The sequence below is a fragment of the Solea senegalensis genome, linkage group LG10, assembly GCF_019176455.1.
Source record: "Solea senegalensis isolate Sse05_10M linkage group LG10, IFAPA_SoseM_1, whole genome shotgun sequence".
Lineage (NCBI taxonomy): Eukaryota > Metazoa > Chordata > Actinopteri > Pleuronectiformes > Soleidae > Solea > Solea senegalensis.
In genome coordinates this window covers 5,984,188-6,005,195 of record NC_058030.1, presented here as the reverse complement: position 1 = coordinate 6,005,195, position 21,008 = coordinate 5,984,188, and the positions used below count along the sequence as shown (strand labels likewise).

Below are 21,008 nucleotides of genomic sequence, written 5' to 3'. Positions count from 1 at the left end.
TAGCTACCAAAAAATAGAGATTGATTTGTTTCCTGACACTTTATCAAGCTGGAATGTTGCATATTAAAGCTTAATGTTAAATGAATGAGGTCAAAAGCAGGTAAAGAGCAGTTGATCGAGCAGGATTGTGAGTGATCTGAGTAAAGTGGAAGTGACGTAGACAGAAGTTGGTCACACAAGACAAATGTGTGTGTATATAACATCTTTAATATCATGAAATACTACACTTTTCCTGATGTCTTCATTCATTTTTTCTGCCATCAGTCTCGAAGGACGACTCTCCGCGGGGGATTCTCACTCTTACACGCTGTGTACTTTTCAGTAGGGGTTCTTGAAGGTGTGATCCATGAGGGTCATCAGAGCCAGCCAAGTCTCCCTGGCGGTGGGGACGATCTGACTCGCTGGCAGCACAAATCCGTAGCGACCGGTGTCCCTCAGCTCAAAGGTGTAGGAGTACTTGATGCCCTGGTTGTAGGTCCAGTCAATGGTACCACCACTGGCTTGGTCTGTGGTTGAAACAGATATTGAAATCTTGAGGTATAAAACACAAACATAATGGAGATATTTTGCTTTTGAGAGGCCTTAAGGGAAATCTCTATGAAAACAAGACGAACAAAAAGATCGACCGTAACCATGGCCTCAACTCAACAGGAAGTCAGCCATTTAGAGTCTTGGTGTACATTTTGGTGATTTGCACCCTACGCAAATGAGCAAACTCGTCTGAGCACGTTTGTCGTACCAACATAAAAAATGTGCCAATTTGTATTAGACACAGCAAAGGCGAAAAGTTGCCAAAAGGTTTTGTGGATTCAAAAGGGCGTGGCCTCGGCAACCATCGACGTTTGGGCAAATTTCGACTATTCGCCACGAAACAGGTGCCGAAGTGTCACTTCGGCGTACACTGACCGATCAACCCCGAACACGTCTACAAATTTTATCTAACAGGAAGTCGGCCGTTTCAAATTTACCTGCCATTTCGCCACAAAACAGGAAGTGCCTTATAACGTCGCCATACATTGACCGATTGCCTCGAAACATCATACGCGACACAGCAGACCGATCCTGAACATGTATACGTTATTATTATTATTATTATTGTTGTTGTTGGCTTTGCAGTCATTTTTGAGGGACTAAGGATTAAAAGTGAAGGGAGACAGTGAGGTCAGGGAACTGCTGCACACCCCGACTTGCATGGGGGACACTTGCATGGGGGACGCTAGGGCCCTATCATGACTGCGCACAGTACTAGTTAACAATTAAAACCTTATAATTGATTACAAAGTCAGGGCTTCTCAAACTTTTGTGGTCCTGGGATGCCTTGTATAGATACAGGGACTTCTTCATAATGCCAACACAGTCTAAGCATATGTTTACTGTCATTTGTACTCAAAGATGCTATAAGAATTGTTTGTATTCCATCATTTTCCAATCTAAATCCTTCAGACCTGCTTAGTCATGATCGTACAATTTAAATACAGTGTCCTAATGAAGTCAGACTTTGAAAATGATTACCTTTAATCTAATTTACGATTTATGACTACGACTGCCTATGTCTATACATATAATACACTGTGTTGTTGAGACTTACAGATGACATTGATGATGCTGCCGTATCTGTACCGAGTGCCGTACAGAGAAGCCAGATTACTCACAGCCCTCTGAGCCACAGCGTGCTGTGAGGGAAGAGATTAGCATGGCGTCATATCATTTCTCATACCATTAAAAAATAAAACTGAGAGATAGAAGTAGATTTTTTTTTTTACCAGCTCAGCCTGGTCTTTGACTGCGGTTCTGGTGTAGCCATAAGGATACATGAGCATCTGGGAGTAGGCATGGATGGAGATGAAGGCCTTGATGTTCCCGTGAGACTTCACAAAGTCCACAATAGACTTGACCTCAGACTCGGAGTGAGCGGAGGGTCCATGGTAGGTCTCAGAGCAGGGGCTACTGCTGGCACCAGGTCCTGCACATGGACACAAGATTAAGTCTGAGGAAACTGCAAGGCAGTTGTTGATTCATTAGTGTGATCACTGGGCGTGAAATAAACGAGCAAGGTTAAATCTCCAAGGAAAATGTTGCTATTTTACTTTTCGTGTCAAGATTTATTGTCTTTTGTCTTGTGTGCAAAGGTGGTGGATTATAACACAGATGGCACCAGGGCTTGATTTATGGAAAGAAGGTTACAACACTATGAGGACAGACAATTGACTGTTGGTCTTCCGGTTGCAAATGCTGTGCTTTGAGGAACACAATGTCAGTTTTTCATACTGGAGGATGTCACCTGGAACCAGGCATCGACTGGACGTCTACTAGAAACGTGAGCTCACATGTGTCTGTGGTTTGCAGAAACATGGCAGGCAACAACATATGGTGTTGGAGACTTTTCCGTTCTGACCACAGTGTGACTCAAGCACCCACACAAGTACACAATCTCTCTTCTACTTTCCCGATGAGAATCCGCTGGTATGTTTGCATAATCGTGAGGACATTGGCCAAGTCGCACGCTCACAGAGAAGAAAACAATCTGGAGGCTTTTCAGGTTGATGGTAGAGTTTGAAAGTGTGTGTGGATGTCGGCAGCAGCCCGTGGAAAAGTGAAAGGCAGATAACGTGTTCACAACTGGTCAAATTCAACGTCACTAATTGGTGTATTTGCATTGTAAACTGACAATGACATTTGATGTTACCTCCAAAACCAGCATCCCAGTTCCTGTTGGGATCAACACCGATACAACTGGAGCCACGGTTGGGCTTCCTGGTCTTACGCCACATACGGTTCTACAGAGAAGCACATTTTCACAGTTTCATCTTAATATTTTATCTTTGTATATATTATATACAGTAAAATCAAATGTCTGTAGAAAGGAGTAACAGATTTTCTTATGGTCACATCAGGAACGTACTCTGGTGTGGCTGTAGTAAAAGCCATCAGGGTTGGTCACAATCTCCAGGAAGATGTCCATGTTGTCAAGGATGGCGGTGAGAGCGGCGTCACGTCCATAATCGGTCACGATCTGATGACAGATGTGCGAGTGAGACATTATTCAGTGCAGCGGGGACAGAAGAAACGTCTGGTAGTATGTTGGTCAAAGCACCTTCTTGGCGAACCAGGTTCCACTGGCCTGAGTGACCCACTCTCTGGAGTGGATTCCAGTGTCGATCCAGATGGCGCGACGGTTGGTTCCACCAGTGCTGAACTAAAGAAAACATAATGAGTAAATAGGTCGTGAGGAACACGAAGAAATCAAATTTGATTATCAGCTATTGTCATTTTTTCCCCCTTTAAGAGGAAGTACCATCATTTTCAACACCTTCGGTCTGCTAAGTTTGGTTGACTCACCTTGAGCACATTCAGGGGACGACCCTCGTAGCTCTGGCCAATCACCACCTTGCTGACCAGGTTGGGATTCTCAGCCACCAGCATGTCCTGGAACCTGTAGATCTTAAACCAGAGACAAAACAACATTTGAAATTTTCCTCAGAGAGATCAAACAGTAAAGGCCCAGTGTGGATGACATACTATAAACTTACTACATAGGATGTAAGGAAATACCAATATACTAAATGAATATGGCATGATACTGTACTGATATTGAAATATTCAACAAAGCTTTTGCACATATAATATCTTTATTTTTACTCCATGTTTTTCTGAAAATAGAACATTTTAAGAAAACTAGATGGATAGATAGATAGCCCTACCCATAATTATGTTTGTATAAGTGTATAATCCATTTACAATAAAACTAGTTTAGGTTTTGTAGCCTTAGAATAAGCCTTGTACGTGTATATTTATTGATATAGTTTAAGTAAGGGTATTGTTTTTCTACAGATTTAAAGGACAAGGTGCAAAAACCTACAGCGGCTCCGTCCACATAAACCAATGAAGAAGAAGGCCCCAGTAGATCCATGTCTCACCATCAGATGTCACTAGTTCTTACACACTGGGGCTTTAAGTTAGACCACAGTGTGGTATGCATGTACTGACCTCACTGATGGTGTGATAGTTGTAGTAGTCATAGCTGTCCGTGTTTCTGGGCTGAGCGAAGCGAGCAGCAGAGTCCATCTCTTCCTGCTCCTGATCCAGCACCGCCTGCACACCAGCCGCATGGTTCACGTTACGTTAAAGACAGAGTCGTGCTAAACGTTGGCTGATCTCAGAGGACGGGGGTTCTCATACCTGCAGGTCTTCAATCATGATGGAGTAATCGACATCCCGTGTCTCCAGGTGGCTCTTGAAGGACTCCAGACTGTCGAGGGGAACTCTGACGTCCACAGGAGTCCCCACTCCAGTCACATCCTTCCAGAAGTCCAGCTGTAGAAACAAAAATATTACACGACAAATTACATTCTTATTCTTTCCCTTTGTTTATTTAATTATTTATTAATTCTCACTTTCCCATCTTCCTTTTCTTGATTTAATCTAATCTCAGCATTGTCTCAAGGAGTTAACCTGCTCTTTTCCTTGTGTGCCTGTGAGTTGATTTGTCTTATATTCATGATTTGTATTTGTATTCATACATGTATTATAAAAATATAGAATTACGTATAAAAGTAAATATTATTCACAAAAAAGTGAAGAGTGGACGATAGATGACCTGAAACTCAAACATGTCCTCCAGGTCTTTGAGTAGAGACAGTTGGACGTCATCTTTGGGGACGATGCGAAACACCTGGTGTCTGCAAAAAAAAAACGAGAACCACAGTGTTTTACAACTTTTTACCCATGGCCAAGAGGGAAGTTGGCACACACACACACACACACACACACAGGTGAGATTTCTTAAGACTGAGTGGTTCTGCTTTTGCAGGAGTGGCAGACGAACCACAGATAAAAACTTATTGACGATTGTATGTGAGACTGGCTCGACACTGTATACTGTAACGCTTTGGTGCCCCCATGTGGCAACACACGGGATAGATCCGTGCAATATCTCTAGGACTTTTTCATAAGTGCAAAGACAATTTCATATCCAGCTAAATGATGTCCAAATAAACCACATTTTGTGATTTATGTCCTCATGGAGACCAAAACTTACTCCTAATGAGGCAGAACAGAATTTCTGAGGAACTGGTTCACTTTTAAAAAGATTTGAACTGTGGTTAAATTAAGATTAGGGATTAGACACTGACTGGTTATGGTTAAGGTAAGGGATAATTTAAGGGAAATGAGAAGAACTGCTGGACAAACCTGTCTGTCTGTCTGTCTGTCTTGTGCGTTTAAGTTTTTATATTCCTTGATGTTTTAATATAGGCATCCAGACATTTTCAAACCAAACTGAGTAAAAATTCAATGTCTATTCCAGATGTGTTCGAATATACCAGGTGTGTTAGCCTGGATTTTACAGGCAATGTGCATAGATTTCAATTTAATCTCTAGTTGTGTGTGGCCCTGCGATGGACTGGCAAACTGTCCAGGGTGTACCATCGCCCGATGTAGCTGAGATTGGCACAGCACCCCCCACAACCCTCTGGTGGAGGATAAAGCGGTTAGATGATGACTGACTGATAAATATACAGCTGGACGGGCCGAAATAAGATGAAAAACAACTATATAAATCAGAACTAGTTTGTATATGAAGGAGACCTTTAATTAATAAGGTAGCAGATGCTGCAGAGCAGAGGGAGGCCGGTGTAGACCCACTTACCCCTCAAACGTCTCCTTGCAGAGAGCGACCACCAACAACGCGGCCAATGCGAGCAGCACCTTCATCATGACCAGCTGAAAAAAACTGAGCCCAAAATCAGGCTTTTATGGCTCAGAGTGGGAGGTCACGTGTCCAAACCACAGTCTTGCTTAAGGTGATGGAGGTGTGTTGACAGCTGGTCCCGTTCTCACATGAGTCTGGAGATATCACAGAAAGAGAAAAGTTACCAGAAGTTTGTTTGTTTTGGAATGGTTCAAGCTACTGGGACCATGGTTAAAATAGATTGGGATTTAGCATTAGTTTTAGTTTTTATTTTGTTAAAATGAGTTCGTTTTATTTGTTTTTTTAGAGCGGGATTGCTACTTTTTATTAGTAATATGGAGTATTTGCCAGGTGCAAGTTTCCATAATAAGTATTGTGTCATTAAAAACCCCACAGAATATGCCATTTTAACCCTTAGTGCTCACACGGCACAGATCTTTGCTGCAGGTGCACCCTTCGTATATTACACAACACAATAAATACACTTCATATGAACCCGAAAGGATTATGTGTGAAATAAATGTACATAGACGAAAACTAAGTTTTGGTTTACTATAATAACCTTGACTGGGACCAGGTGAAAAAGCCCATGCAGTCTTCTCATCCAGCTGTTTTACACGTGCAGTAGTTAAACCAAATGTTCCCACACGACCTTGTTAGATAAATGTAATCGATGAACAGTTTCAAAATAACTTCTCCTGATTCGTTTCCAAGGCTGGTTCTTGGTGGTGGAGGGTTAGTTAGTACTGACTGTAAGTACTTCATACAACCACGACCTGAATTAAAATGAGTAGGTACGCCTTCATAAGGGTATGCACTGATCAGATATTTAAGGATTTAAAGGCAGTTTACATGACGGTAAGTAAAGATCTGTTTCTTATCCAACAGCACAGATAAGGAAGCAGCAGAGGAAAAATAAAGAGACAAACTGTGACAGAGTCAGGTGTGGAAAAAACCACACCTGCTTCAGTTTCACTCACAATAAAACAGACTTCAGTGCTGATCCAGATCCATATGCTCCAGCAGCAACATACTGTGCTGCTGCTGCTGCTGCTGCTGCTATGCCGGCCAGCTTGGCTGTAAATATCTCTCAGAGCATCAACTTAACACTTCACATGTCTGTCGTCAGTGTGAAACAGCATTTCGAGAATATATGACTTCCTTATTCTGATGCACTCAGGCCCACCCAACCAGAAAGCTTCCCTTTGCACCACATACAAACACATATGCAAATAAAGAATATCTCTCTGTTAGTTTTATGCACAAATGACAATAATTACTGTCATCAGACAGGGGTACACACACTTACTCTCTAATTTAAGGATACTGAAACTGAACCATTCACCGAGTGCAAACTGCATACATTCACCAATCATTTTATTAGGGACATCTGTTTTGATTTGAATATCTAATCAGAAAATGACATGGCAGGAACTCAGTGTACTTCAAAGCAAGCATTAGAATGTAAAGGTGATTTGAGTGACACGGTTGTTTGTCTACTGGAATTTTCACACACACAACCATCTGTGGGATTTACAGAGAATGCTCCAAAAATAATAAAGAACACAGCGCATTAAGGCTGCCCCCCCCCCATTACTATGTTAATTACAAATGGTCTAATTGTATTACTTTATAATCATATTAATGCTCCCTGGGGGCCCCCACTCAATGCTGGGCCCTTGGAAGTCGCCCCTGCATCCAGTAATCACTATTCTTGGTGCATTCAAACAGTGCATCAGAGGTCGGAGATCAGACTATTCATCATTTTGCTGACGTATCAAGTTTCCGACGCACAGAAGAAATGATGTCATGTCTGTGAGAGGGAAGAAAACAGCCATGAGAGAGTTGACAGACACCAAAACACGAGAGCAGATTTAGAGTTTCACAGATGTTCATACCGGAGAGGATAGGTCAGGTAAGGGTGAGTTCTCTGACAGATACAACGACCTCATTGTGAAAGTGTTGGTGGAGCAGCTGGTCACACAGGAAGCTGCTCACCACCACAGTTTCCTGTCACTGAGTCACCGCTGCTGCATCTGTTTGACAGGCGTTCCACAAACCATGAGAGGACACATCAACAAAATACAGCTGTGGTGCAGCAGGCTTTACGTGTCCTAGAGCTGTTTTACAGCATAACTCAGTCAAGTATTCCACATGTTTAAGACTTTCATTATATTTATTGAGGCGTTTGTAAACACGTCTTTAGTCATATCATGATGAGAAGGACAAATTCAGTGAATTCTCGACGAAATAAAAAGCCAAAAGTCACTACTACAGCAGGTTCAATCTGTCAAAGTGGGTTGTCCTACGTCCTTTGTTGCGAAAAGAACACGCCCCCGCTGCTCTGTGATTGGCCATCCGGAACTGAACAGCTCAATCTCCGTCATCCTATTGGTCGAAAAACAGCTCAATCAAAGTAGAAGTGCCCTTTGAAACACCCTTTAGTCGGAAACGGGACATTCAGAGCACAGAGTCACGTCAAGCTAGAGAGCAGACGTAAACACGTTCCGAAAATAAGTGACATGCTTTTCAAAATAAAGATGAAAATTTTCCTCGTTAAAGTTACATACGGTTATTCACACAATCAAGATGATTGATATTATATCATTTCCTCGTTCATTGAATGTTTAAACACATGAACATGACATTTCATAGTGATTAATTGATATTGCAGTTTGCAAATACATGGTTTTATTTTATTTTGGTAAGCAGAGACCAGAGGTTTTCCGCTGATTCTGCGGAACTTGACAGCTGTGCGGCGGTTTAGTAGTACTTAGACGCCGGAGAGAAAGCGGAGTGGACCGGCTCGTGTCGTTGTCTTATTTCAGATTTTTTTCCCCTGACATTTATTTTACGGGAGGAGAAAGTCTGTTGTTCGCTTCGTCTACATCTCACCGACAGAAGAAATGGAGATAGAGAAGGAAGTGAAGAAGGTAGGCTTTGCCTCACACTGTTCTCCGTCTGTATCTCTAACCAACCCGGGAACGCCCTGAGAGAAGGTGTGCCGAGCACAGTGCAGGTGGCCACTAAAGTTACTGTAAATGGGTTTCCATGTTTATTTGTAATTTACAAACATAAAGTTAGTGAAATGTAGCGGTTTAAAAAGAAAAAATATGCTCTACAAGGTGTTAAACTTGAGGGAAGTTTAAATGTGTCGCTTGGTCAGCCTGCACCAAAGTCCATTGAGAAAAGTAGAGATTTTACATCACAGCTCTTTGGAGTTGTTGAGACTCTACTGTCTCTGTCAGCAAATCCAGATAAATTATTTTATGTCCTTGGTGTTTGCCATCCTTTGTTCAGATTAATCCAAGTGACATAAACGTACCAAAATGAAGCAGCAGTACACTAGCAACTCGTGAGTCCCTGTGAGCTAAAACGCTGAATTTCTCTATGGACCCTGGTGTGGGAGAGTGAGTGGCTTAAAGTTCATTTTCCAATTAGAAAAGCGATGTGTAAAGGGGAGATTATGAGCATACATGTTTTAAAGGTATTGTACACTTAAGTTATTAAATATTTTATTAGGTGAGCCTTTTCTTAACTGTTATAAATCAGTTTTTCATTGTCCTGTTGTCAGCCTGTAACTGTCCCTTTAAACATGTCGCTTTTAATAATTGTAACTTGGCATCTTCAATAATGTGTGTAAAAAAAAAACATGTCCCTTGGTTGCCCATGGATTGGTTACAGACACTGTTTATTTACCCAACAGGTATTGTTGGTTATCGATTTTGTCATGTCGTCATCTCAGTTTGCCTGAGCTGTGATTCGTGCTTAGACCTGTAGATAGCTGGAAGCAGTGACAACAGATGTTTGCAGGGTTATGAATGGTTAGTGTGGCATGTGAAGCTGTAGAATCAATCACTCAATAAGCTATTACTCTTAATTTATCATCACTTTTGCTTTAGTGAGGCCTGCATGTAACATATGCAACACATATCAATTTGTTTCTGGCATTTGTGTAAAAATACAAATTCTTGCTTAAGTTGCAGGGACAAACTGTCAGTAAAAGTTAGGGGAAGATTGCAAAGAACTTCTGAAGAAGTATTCACTATATTACATTACTAGTATTGCAGCGGTGAGTCAGGAAGATACAGTGTATATAAGGCCTCAGTAAAAGTTAGGGTTGCAACACAGATTTCCACAGATGTGTAAATCTGTTTTAAGCTTCACAGGCTAATTTAAAAACAACACATCACATAAATAAAAAAAAAGATATGTTTTCTGATTTCAGCTTCTCAAATGAAGGTTATTTGGGGCGACCATGGGTCACTGTTTTTCACAAATTCCCGACATTTTACCTAATAAATTGATCAAGAAAATAACTAACAATTGAACTGATAATGAAAACAGTTGTTTCGTCTCTTCAGAGTGGGAATGTCCCCCAGGATGTGCAGCCAATTGAGCAGAAAGAGCTTCAGTTGTTTAGCAGCTAGTTCAACTTGAAGTACTTATCGTAGATGTTTAGTCGCCTTTTTGTTTACGTCTTGTTTACTCTTCTTAGCTACTTGCTCAGCTAAAAAAATGTCTGATGTTTTTCATTTGATGTTCTTCAAACACACACAAACGCACACACACACACACACAGCAGCTGGTGGCCTGCAGCTCAGATCTGCTGCAGTTAAATGACTCATGAAAGTGACTCATTTCACCTAAACTACAGACTTTGTGTCTGAACAACCTCTTTGCAGTCACTCATCAACGTTAACTTGGATGCTGTGACTGTGACATCAGACCAAAATGATCAGTCATCATCGCTCTTCCCAGCATAAATATTTAGACCTCCACAAGTAGTGACCACTTTGAATCCCAAAATTTACTGTTGCACAGAAGGTCTAGGTGCCTGAAAATTAAACTAAAGATTCAACAAAAGCCTGAAAATGTCTCTGTCCACAAAACTACTGTGCTTCTTATCAAATATTTGTTTCCAGTCCAGTTTCACAAAACTCCTCTACACATCAGATACATTCATCTGAACTAAGTCTACAGAAGTGAAAGAACGAGAGTGCATGTTCCGTTTGTCTGAGGAATACTAATGCATTAGCTATTTTTATTATCACCGCAAATCATGGTGTTCTAAGTAGCTCTTGCTTGTCAGCGACTCTCAGGGGAAGGAAGTCTCACTCTGCTGTGGACGCCATGATGGAAGCTCAAGTACAAGGAGAAACAGTGCACATGTCTGCATTCCTCTTTGCTGAGTTTCTTTTTGGTTCAGACACATCTCTTTCACAGCAGGGATGGCTGCTGCTCCTGGGTCCTACACGGTGGACAGCATCATTGAATAGTTGACCATATATGGTCTCAAACAGCAATAAATGCTTCGAGATGGACATGAGCATTATTCGACACTGAAGGCAAGGGAGGGGGTGAAGTCAAGGAGGCGAGAGCAACAAAGTTCTGTGACAAAGGGGCTGGAGAACAACTGGGCTCCTTGATGTCATTAAGGAGGTGTTGCTGAAATTTTATGGGATTGTATGGGTCTTATTCACAGCAAGTGTTTCACGTTTTAGCAGGGAAAGCACAGCTGTTACTTATACAACATATATAATTGCTCTGTTTAAATCATAGAAGTCAGGACAGGGTGATTGTGAGCAGTGAAATGAATACAATCTTTTTTACCTAGTGTCCCCACTAGGGCTACAACTAACAATTATTGTCCATAGGGTTGGGTGATATGGCCAAAAATGCTATCAAGATAAACATTTCATAAACCGGATAATGATCATGATAAATGTCAAATGATATAACAGCAACAAACACTTCTGAGTTAATTCAAAATTCAAAATGATTACATGTATTATACTGTACTATGTTGGTACTGGAGCTGGAGCCAATCACAGCTGATATAAAAGGCAGGTTACGCCTCGGACAGGTCACCAGTCCATCACAGCGACAACATACAGACACTCACATGCCCTTTTGTGGTCCATTAATCTATGACATACTGTATGTATTGTTATTTCCTTCCATCTTTATGTGGGACATCTTGCATGAAGAAAATCCAGTGTGTCCATTCATTCCTTGGTGAAACCGAAACAGTGATGTCAGTTTTGATCACATGTGCTCCTCTGTTGACAGATGACCCTGGGCCACGAGCTTGGCGCTGGAGCAGCCTGTTTGAAATGCAAGGACAAGTGTGAAGGCTTCGAGCTGCATTTTTGGAGGTACCGGCGATTTTCTTTCTCCAGCATAGCATCATCAGAGAAATACTGTGGATATCCCAATGACTTCCTGTGTTGAGACAAAGAACATATGCGTCATTTGTCTCTTGAGTAAAGCTCTGAGTTTTACGTGACAATACACAAAGGTTTTATTGGACACTTGGCAGACATGGTAATATGAGACAATGAACCGTGACATGCTTATTTTGCACATTGTTCCTGGTCTGAATAAAGGAAAATCAAAGAAATGCCCCAGCATGGTCCCAGACTGGTCAATAACATCACTTTCCTCTTTGTTTGATTGAAAGTATTCTGTTAGCAGCAAGAGTCACGGGCCTAATAGGAACATGCTGCGCATGAGAACAGCTGCAGCCCATGTCCAAATGGCTTATTGTTAACAAATGTGATGACAATGGTGGAAATACTGGCACAGTGTGAGTCTACTGTAGATAACTGTAGGTCTGATTAGAGCTAAGAGCAGGGGCTTGAGACTCACTTACTGTCATAACTTACTATAATTGGAAGCTTAGACCAACCACACAGTGAGTCTACAGCCTCACATGCAGCGTATGCGAGCGTAGACACTGGGTTTTGGGACAGTGTGTTCCCAGTCTAACTTACTCTGTGTCTGTCACTGTATTTAATTTGGACTAGTTACTGTGAAAAATGGTGTACCGTCACGTCAATTGTCCACATTCGTCTAGTTTACTTGCAGACATCACCAGGTGCTTTTAAATTCCTGACAGCACCGGCACAAAGGCCCAAGTTTGAAAAGTTTGGAAATGGTGGATCATTACAGACTGTACTAACTGTGCCATGTTTGGATCTGTAGTGGTCTTTCCCTGTTTGAATTCATACAGCATAAAGCCTACAGGCGTTGTTTTTCCTCATGTAGGTCTTTCTTAAAAGGACAGTTTAGTTTTTTTGAGGTGGGGTTGATCCCCTGAACCTCAACAAGTGGCAGGGGATCAATAACGCCTGTGTGCCGTGATGTATAATAATTGATTTGCTCTATGGATTGTGGTGAAGGAAAGTGAATGGTTTTCACACTTAAGTTGGGAAAGGCTTTCTTCTAACTAACAGTGAGTTAAAGCAGTGGAAACATTCTTAAGATAAAGTAGGCATAGGCTGGTGTAGATTTTATTAGGTGATTATGTGGCTAAAATCCTCTTTTTCCTTGTCTCACTGCAGTCAGCACTGGCTATGTGACATTACCTCATCCAAGCAAACGTCATATAAACATAACTATCACTTTATGCAACAGTTTATATGAGAGTCAAAAGTATCTCACAGGCAGTTAAAGCAGCCAGGTGCTTTCCCTCAACGTTCGCCAACAATGAAAGTAACCGGCCATTTGAAATTGATTATCTTACAAATGTTGAGACATTTCTGGAATGTGAATGTTGTCGTCACAGCTGTGTGTTCTTACCAACACACATTTGATGAGGGTTTATGCTGCCTCACACATTTAAGGGACATTTGCTGGTTGAAGTTTCTGCACCTGGTCAAGTTGACGCATGCCATAAATTGTGAAATAGTTACTCTGCAAACATGAAGCGAGTTGTGTTGAGGCCTGTGCAGAGAGCGGATATGTGCAACTAACACTCTTTACTTATACAGCATAGTTGTAGACTGACACTGTTGTTGTAATACGTTTGTTTAAAACTTAAATATAAGTATAAGTGTGTATATATATATATATATATATATATATATATATATATATATATATAATATAATATGTTTCAGTGAGCACTGAGTGTTCTCTGCCTATGTGCATATCCAGTGATCTTGCAACAAGCTAGAGAGGCATACAGATATGTTAGCGAGGAAATACAGTTCTATTACAGACGACAACCTGTGTGAACTGGGGGCAAAGCTTTGATGGGATGTATCGGATACATTTTGTAAAAGATTAGTTCGCTTTAAGAGATGTAGAGGATCATCTTAAATGTAAAATGTGACAATACACCGTTTGAAGAAGATTGTATCTCAGTCTAAAAATCTTGAAAAATATAATTTAATATCAGAGAGCCATAAATATCTTCTCGTCCGTCTTCTCTTCAGGAAAATCTGCCGAAACTGCAAATGTGGCATCACGGAGCACGACGTGGTGATGAACTCGGAGGAGAACAAGAAGGTCGGGAAGTTGTTCGAGGACACAAAATACACTGGCCTCATCGCCAAGTTGAAGACAGATGGCATCCCCGGCTACAAGGGCAACATGGTGACCATCACTCTGCCCGCTCTTGCCACTGCTCACATCATACCACCTAGTGCTTCTTCCACTGTTGTACCCCCCTCTGCCACCGCCGGCTCTGCACAGCCTGCTGGAGCATTTGCAGGCACAGCAGCACCCAGCAGGGCTCAGGCTCCGGGTCAGGCTCCGGGTCAGGCTCCGGGTCAGGCTCCGGGTCAGGCTCCGGGTCAGGCTCAGGGTCAGGCTCAGGCTCAGGCTCAGGCTCAGGCTCAAGCTCAAGCTCAAGCTGCACCAGCAAGTGTCACACCACTTAAGGCTAATAAATTGCCTGTCTCTGTCAGTACCACAGCAGCCAATGTGACACCAGTTCAAAAGGAAGTGCCAATGCAGTCTGTCACCTATGAGTGGGCACCACCAGTAGCTAATAGATATCTGGTAAGTTGATTTGAATCACATGCTAATATGGTTTTTGCTCAGTTGTTAAATTAAAAATTAAAAAACAGTTTGTCTTTGTAAATTCAACAATTTCATGTTTTCTTCCTGAAATGTTTCATTTCCAATTTTCCCTGGAAGATCGTCATGATTAAGTTTAAGTAAATTTTTTAAGGATGTTTTGGTTTCTCAGACGTATTTTATTTTTTGACTCAAGAACTAACTTTCCCAGTCTTAAAAGCTCTTGTATCTTTCTTTGTTTAGTCTGGTGCTGCATCTGCACCACCCCTGTTTTGAACTGTTCTCATCTCTGACCTTCCTTCATCCTGTTTGAACAAAAATATTTCATTTTCTCTGTCTTCTCTGAATTCCAGGCAGCGCAGTACATTCAGCTGCTCCCACCAGAGAAACGCCCGGTGGCCGGGACAGAGGGAGCTGCCTACCGCCGTCAGCAGATGGCTCGGCAGCTGCCGGAGCACGACCAGGACCCGTCTAAATGCCACGAACTGAGTCCTGCTGAAGTCAAGCTAATGGAGCAGTATGTCCGCAAATACAAGGACGAGGCCCTGGGGATCGGAGACGTCTTGCTGCCTGAGGAGATGGCTCTGGTTCGGGCAGGAGGGCAGGGTGGAGGGGTTGGAGCTACACCTGGTGCTGGAGGGGCAGGCTTTGGCCCACAATCTGGTGTTGGTGCTAATGGTCAAGGGGTTGGGTTAAGAGCGGGAGTTGGTGGTTCTCATGCTGGATCTGGGCCAGGGGCTGCAGGCCGTGGTGTTGGACCAATGGGGGGAGCTGGAGGTGCTGGGACTGGACCATCTGTTGGAGGAGCCATGGGAACTGCTGCTACTGCTGGAGCCATGGGCGTCCCTGGAGCTCAGCAATCTGGACTACCACAACAGAACTTTGTAAGATGTATATATTTATTACATGTTAATATTGTCTGACCAGTCAAACTAGTCAAAATGATCACCTTATTATAAAATGTATGTATGAACCTCACAAATTTGTTGCTGAGACCTCACAACTCCTGTCATAAATCCAGAATTTTGGTCAAGTGTGTGTTCTGAAAAGCTGTTATGCTTCGACTGGACACTAGATGGAGCCGTAAGCCCATTTTTGACTCCTTGCCTTGGCCGTTCAGAATGAAGCATTGTGATGTGATTATGATTCACACTGGCTCTTGTGTTATATATAGAATACATTTTCTTCTCTCCATGCTCATTCTTTCTGTGTTCATGTTCCTTTTCTCTTTTTCGAATTTTTTCAAACTCTGCGTCTTTGACTTCATAACACCCGTCTGCTCGTGGCTGCAGTGACCGCACAACTTAGTGTTTACTACTGGATTTTTCTCGACAGCTGTTTATAGACATGAACTGAAAGTTGGATGCGTGCGTGTGAAGACCAAAGCAGGAGATTGTCCAGTTCACACACGTTGAGTTTCCCAAATATTCAGACGAGGAGTGGCAGCTGGGCCAAGCATACACTCACCACTTGCTTGCTTTCATTTTGTTTTTAAATATATTTTTCTTGCTTGCATGAACATTGAGTGCCTGGTGAGACACAGTTTAAAAACTGTCACATACATTTTGAGGAAAATGTCGTCAGTGCACGTCTGAAAGCAGCTGACCAGTGAGTGAGACCTAAGGCAGAGAGTTGAAATATTTCCTGATAAAATGGCCTTTTTGTCAGATCAAAAAACGCTCTGCTTGGCTTTGAACTGGAATCAAAGTGAGAGCGATGTTGCCCTTTGTGTAAATCTATTGAAAAGTCCTGGAAGTACATATTAATAATTGTTTGTTAAAACTGATGGGATGAAAGAAATCTTTTTTATGTTGCTAGCACACACACACACACACACAGAATTGTCATGACCTTGGCAGCTTGACATTTTATGGATTAAACGAGCAGTTGAAAACCTGGAGGATGAAATTAAACCCACACACAAACCAAAATGGACCAAAATGTAAAGTTGAAGTGGACACTTTGTTTTAAACTTGTCATTATGATAAAAAAACAGCATGCTGATATTGAGGAGCAGTTTTGATGATACTGCATACGGCACAAACTCTAATATTCTATGTCTGTTTACACGATGTCTGTAGTGTTTTACAAAGGTGTGCCTGACTGATGACTGAACACCAGCAGAAAGTACCTGTGCACTTCCCTTGTGACCTTGTGTAGTGACATGCAAAATTTCCTTTTCCCCTCATTCCAAGTCGTGCCATCACTGCCAGCAGCCGATGCGTCGAGGTGAACCCGCCGTCTACGCCGAGCGCGCTGGCTACGACAAGCTGTGGCATCCAGCGTGCTTCGTGTGCTGTAACTGTCAGGAACTCCTGGTGGACATGATCTACTTCTTCAAGAAGGGCAAGCTGTACTGCGGACGTCACTATGGAGACAGCGAGAAGCCACGCTGCGGAGGATGTGACGAGGTGACACCACGGACTCGTCGAGCGATCATATATGATTTGATGACTTGTTTTTTTGTGTTGTGCAGTTTAGAAGGTTGAATTTCACGCGCTCTGTAGTTGAGACGTCGGTGCTTGTCTGTTCACAGCTGATCTTCAGTAACGAGTACACTCAGGCTGAGGGACAGAACTGGCATCTGAAGCACTTCTGCTGTTTCGAATGTGACTGCATCCTCGCTGGAGAGACGTATGTCATGGAGAATGAAAAGCCCGTCTGCAAACCCTGCTACATGAAGAACTACGCTGTGGTGAGACACACTTTGTATTTTCTTATATTATATATATAAAAGAGTTTTCTTGTTTTTCTGTGCATCTAATTTCTCCTGAGAATGAATAATCTTTTCCTATGATTAGATTAATCTTTAATGAAAGTGCTATTATCATGTGTAGCATCAGAACATGAATGACTTGGGCAGTTCCACCTAAATGTAACATTAATGTCTAGCAAAGTGGATGTGCCAGAAATAAACCATAAAATAAAAGAATTATGTATTATATTTTTTAGACTTGTGGATTGTCTCCATCAATCCATAATCTGTACCTATTAAAGTTTGGTGGAGGTGGAGCCAATTCAATGTGATCTCAAAAATCTATCTATTTAGAGAGGGTTGCAGTCTAAATGTGTGACTGTACCTTTAATTTCTATTGTGTGTGTGTAAAAAAACAACAAAAAAACAAGTCTGACATGGAATAATCCTGATGTCTTGGGTTTGTTGTTTCTCCTGCTGCCTCAGTAACAGACTTAATTGTAAAACTGATGCCTGAGAAGGGCTGTAAATGAACACTGGCCACCCAAATCCAAGAATGTGAAGCCCTCGGCATGTGTTTACGTGGTTTGTCCAACGTAATCCCGTGCAAAGCCGTGCAGGGTTTTATGTAGTGTCATATTTGCCTTCACTTCTGACTCTGTAACGGGTTTCCCTGTGATAGCAAGCAGTGTCTTGCCATGACTTTCTTTTCTTTGCGAACACATCTTGTGTTTTCAGTTTATTGTACTTATATACTGAGAAGAGCCAGGAAGACAGTCCTTAAAAATGAAAATTAGAAAAGAAACACTGTTTTTTTTGTGCTTTGACACCATCACATCCTTCTCCGTTCTCCATAGAAATGCGCAGCCTGCCAGAATGCGGTGGATCCTGAGGCCCAGAGGGTTTCCTACGGGGAGCACCACTGGCACGCTGAGCCACAGTGCTTCAAGTGCTCCGGCTGTTCCAAGTGCCTGGTGGGCCAACGCTTCATGGCAGTGCAGGGCTTCCTCTTCTGCTCCGTGGAGTGCAAGAAGAAAGTCATGGCTTAGTGCGTCAGAACTACTCTTCATCTGTGCCGCAACCGCTTGTGAAACCGGGACAGGTTTGGCTAAAACTAGAACCAGAGCAGGGGAAAACAAACACCTGTGCAGCTGCAAGGTCACACATGGATTGTGCTTGTGTTAACAGGAAATCGAGCACCTGATACCGCTGTTGAAGAGATGTATTAGAAAAAAAATAATGTTGGTGCTCTTTACTTTTTTTTCCTTTCTGTACATGAAAAATGATAAATTTGATAAATTTGTCTCAGCTAGGATGAAACCTAAACACTCCTCTGCCTTAAAACCACTCCATTTTTGTTTGTCTGTCATTTTTGTACTGATGAGATTCATTCTGTATAGGTAACAGGTGAGAGTCCAGTTTTTTTTAAAGCATTAATCTGTCTGTTAAGCACTATTCTACTCCATAAGTACCAAGCGTTGTTTGAAAGAGCCACCTTTTCCTGCTTTTGTCATACAACAAACTACTGATGCTCTTTATCCTGCAGTATTAAGACAAGCTACTGTGTTAGCCAGGTTTGAGGTTGTTTTAACCTCACTGAATTGAAGTGAAAAACTCAACATTTGTCCAAACGATAACTTCTTAAGTCTATAATATCTTAAGTATATATTTGCCACTTTATCTCGTTGTTAGACAACCTTTGCATCATGGAAACTAAAGTTTGTGTCATTTTGTAAACCATTCTCTCCGTGTGCCTAAGTCCACAGAATAAAAGCTTTCAGGAGATCTTTAACTTCAAATGCATGATTTTATGAATTTGGTGTTTGACCATCAGCTTGTGTCCCCACAAGCTAAAACGTCTCTGTGGACTTTGGTACAGAAGAGTGAGCAGCCTTAAGATATCATGGCCTTCAGTAGGTGTATTTGTTTTTTTGTTAAGTTGCTAAAAGATGTAGTTCCTTGTGTCCTCACTGACGTTTTGACAGCGCTGTCAGTGCTGACCCCGTGTCAGTACTTTGTATAAATACACCTGAAAAATCCCTTTTAAGGAAATAAAAATGTGACGGTACATTGTGCTCAGGTATAGAAGACATGTTTGTAAAGTCATTGCCATAGTGAATGTTCATGTGACTAAACAAAGACTTGGATTAATGAAATAATAATGAATTAATAACAATACTAAACTGATGATTTCATTCAATACACCACAAACAAATATTCACTGGTATATTACATTTGTTTCTACTGTTATTTATTAGGTTCCCCAGTTCTACAAATTGGCCTTTGTATTTACATTTGTAAATAAAATAAACAACACTTGTGTGCTGAATATAAATCATTAATTATAAAAACAAATGGTTTAAGTCCAACAAATGATGACCTATCTATGTAATGTGTGACTATGTTTTCCCTCTGCAGTCACTTGGAAGGTAGGAGTTTATCTTTAGAAATAAAAACACTGCTAAGTTTCTAATTATTTCCAGGTTTAGTACAGTGAGGAAAAACACTGCACTTCTGTCATGTTTGTACATTGTATTTTCCTTTACATGCAATAAACTGCACTTTAAAAACTGGTTTATCCCAATAGTTCTTTACACAACTTAGCCATTTTCACTATGACTATGTTTACATCTGACTATTGACTCTATTCTGAATAAAATACTATTGCATAATTATCCTTTTACAAGAGTTACAAGGGAACCGTGCATGTTGATGTCTGAGTTTGTACACTCTACTGTGTCTTACAGGGCCATGGTGGAAAAACAACCTTACCTCAGAGGGGCTCGTGTTTTTATTCACCAAGTGGAAACTGTGCACAATTCAAGGAAGCTCCATCTCTGAGGAACCCCATTGTCTTACATGGCAGTCGGCCCAAAGCCCTCCTGCTATTTCCCCTCTTTCGACCACAACTCTACCAGACCTGATGTGACTGAATCACCTGGCCGCCTCCTCGATCACCGCCGTTGTAACTTCTTTCCAATATCCTTGTGTGTGTGTGTGTCTGTGTGTGTGCGTGTGTGTGTACTTCCTACAGTGTGTTTCTTTTCCCGGTTCCTCCATCATGGGAAGTCAAAAAAAATGCTTGGTATCTTGCCTAGGAGAGGAGTCGAGTACACTGGGAGCATTGTAGAGAGGGGCTGGGTCTTCATCCTGTAACATTGTGTGCTGCTTGGGATTTGCATGTGATTTGTTTCATAGTGCAATTTGCATTGTCCTGCGCTGTAACCCTGGGATTTACATCGTAATTCAAGTCTCGCTGGACTTTGCATTGAGTTAAAAGGGAGTTCACTGGAAAGCTGCCTCGACTCCATCACATACCGTCCTAAATATCTGGGTGAATTCTTGTTGTGGGGTTGAGTGGTAGCTCCCTGATAACATTCCTGTAGCACTGGAAACATAATGTAAGAGATCAGTTCAGGCATGTAAAGCGAAAGTGGAGAGGATTGTTTGTTTTTTTTAATTAATATGAGAGGAGCACATCAGGGTAGACGGGGAAGAATATACACAGGAAGCAGGTCTTAGCTATCAAAGGAAACAAGGTATATCAGAGTCCCGATTCAGGAAAGTGCTTTATACTTGAGCTGCAGAGGTGCATCCAGTTCTCCATCACCGCAGGTTAAACACAGATGTACTGTGCGACGGAATGTTCAAAAAGTTTCCCCGACTCAAGACAAGCAGAAACAGCAGCCACTGCAGGCATCGTAACACAGCTGGTATCAATGCCAGCTCTCATTCTAACGCTAACAACTCACCACTCACATTCCTCCTGAAGAAGAGGAGGAGGAGGAGGAGGAGGAGACAGTGAAGGAGCAGGAG

At 41.9% G+C, this 21,008-nt stretch overlaps 2 protein-coding genes across 3 annotated transcripts; one reads left to right on the top strand and one right to left on the bottom strand.

The window, feature by feature from the left end:
• Positions 1-185: 185 nt before the first annotated feature.
• cpa5 (carboxypeptidase A5) lies at positions 186-6,765 on the bottom strand. The gene is made up of 12 exons (XM_044036713.1): positions 6,670-6,765; positions 5,648-5,844; positions 4,598-4,679; positions 4,180-4,314; positions 3,988-4,092; positions 3,340-3,441; positions 3,095-3,196; positions 2,903-3,013; positions 2,687-2,777; positions 1,764-1,963; positions 1,589-1,673; positions 186-506 (listed from the first exon to the last, which is right to left on the bottom strand). The coding sequence occupies exons 2-12, from the start codon at positions 5,713-5,715 to the stop codon at positions 319-321; spliced, it is 1,269 nt and encodes a 422-aa protein (XP_043892648.1). The 5' UTR covers positions 5,716-5,844; positions 6,670-6,765; the 3' UTR covers positions 186-318.
• A 1,671-nt stretch (positions 6,766-8,436) lies between these two features.
• On the top strand, positions 8,437-19,765 carry tes (testis derived transcript (3 LIM domains)). Of its 2 annotated transcripts, XM_044037045.1 has the most exons (9): positions 8,437-8,622; positions 11,762-11,847; positions 13,912-14,173; positions 14,209-14,344; positions 14,394-14,479; positions 14,851-15,381; positions 16,693-16,908; positions 17,034-17,192; positions 18,050-19,765. In XM_044037045.1, exons 1-9 carry the CDS (start codon positions 8,596-8,598, stop codon positions 18,239-18,241), a joined length of 1,695 nt encoding a protein of 564 aa, XP_043892980.1. In that variant the 5' UTR covers positions 8,437-8,595; the 3' UTR covers positions 18,242-19,765. The 2 variants fall into 2 exon arrangements, with proteins under 2 accessions (XP_043892980.1, XP_043892979.1); XM_044037044.1 differs by having other exon boundaries at positions 8,438-8,622; positions 13,912-14,479.
• The last annotated feature ends 1,243 nt before the right edge of the window (positions 19,766-21,008 follow it).

Excerpts from the sequence above, each read along its gene's own strand:
- cpa5 (XM_044036713.1), bottom strand. The coding sequence starts at position 5,715 with ATGATGAAGGTGCTGCTCGCATTGGCCGCGTTGTTGGTGGTCGCTCTC. Across the intron at positions 3,442-3,987 it reads ACTATCACACCATCAGTGAG|ATCTACAGGTTCCAGGACAT; the intron begins GTCAGTACATGC and ends CTCTGGTTTAAG. Across the intron at positions 3,197-3,339 it reads GTCCCCTGAATGTGCTCAAG|TTCAGCACTGGTGGAACCAA; the intron begins GTGAGTCAACCA and ends TGTTTTCTTTAG.
- tes (XM_044037044.1), top strand. The coding sequence starts at position 8,596 with ATGGAGATAGAGAAGGAAGTGAAGAAG. Across the intron at positions 11,848-13,911 it reads TTCGAGCTGCATTTTTGGAG|GAAAATCTGCCGAAACTGCA; the intron begins GTACCGGCGATT and ends TCTTCTCTTCAG. Across the intron at positions 17,193-18,049 it reads ACATGAAGAACTACGCTGTG|AAATGCGCAGCCTGCCAGAA; the intron begins GTGAGACACACT and ends CGTTCTCCATAG.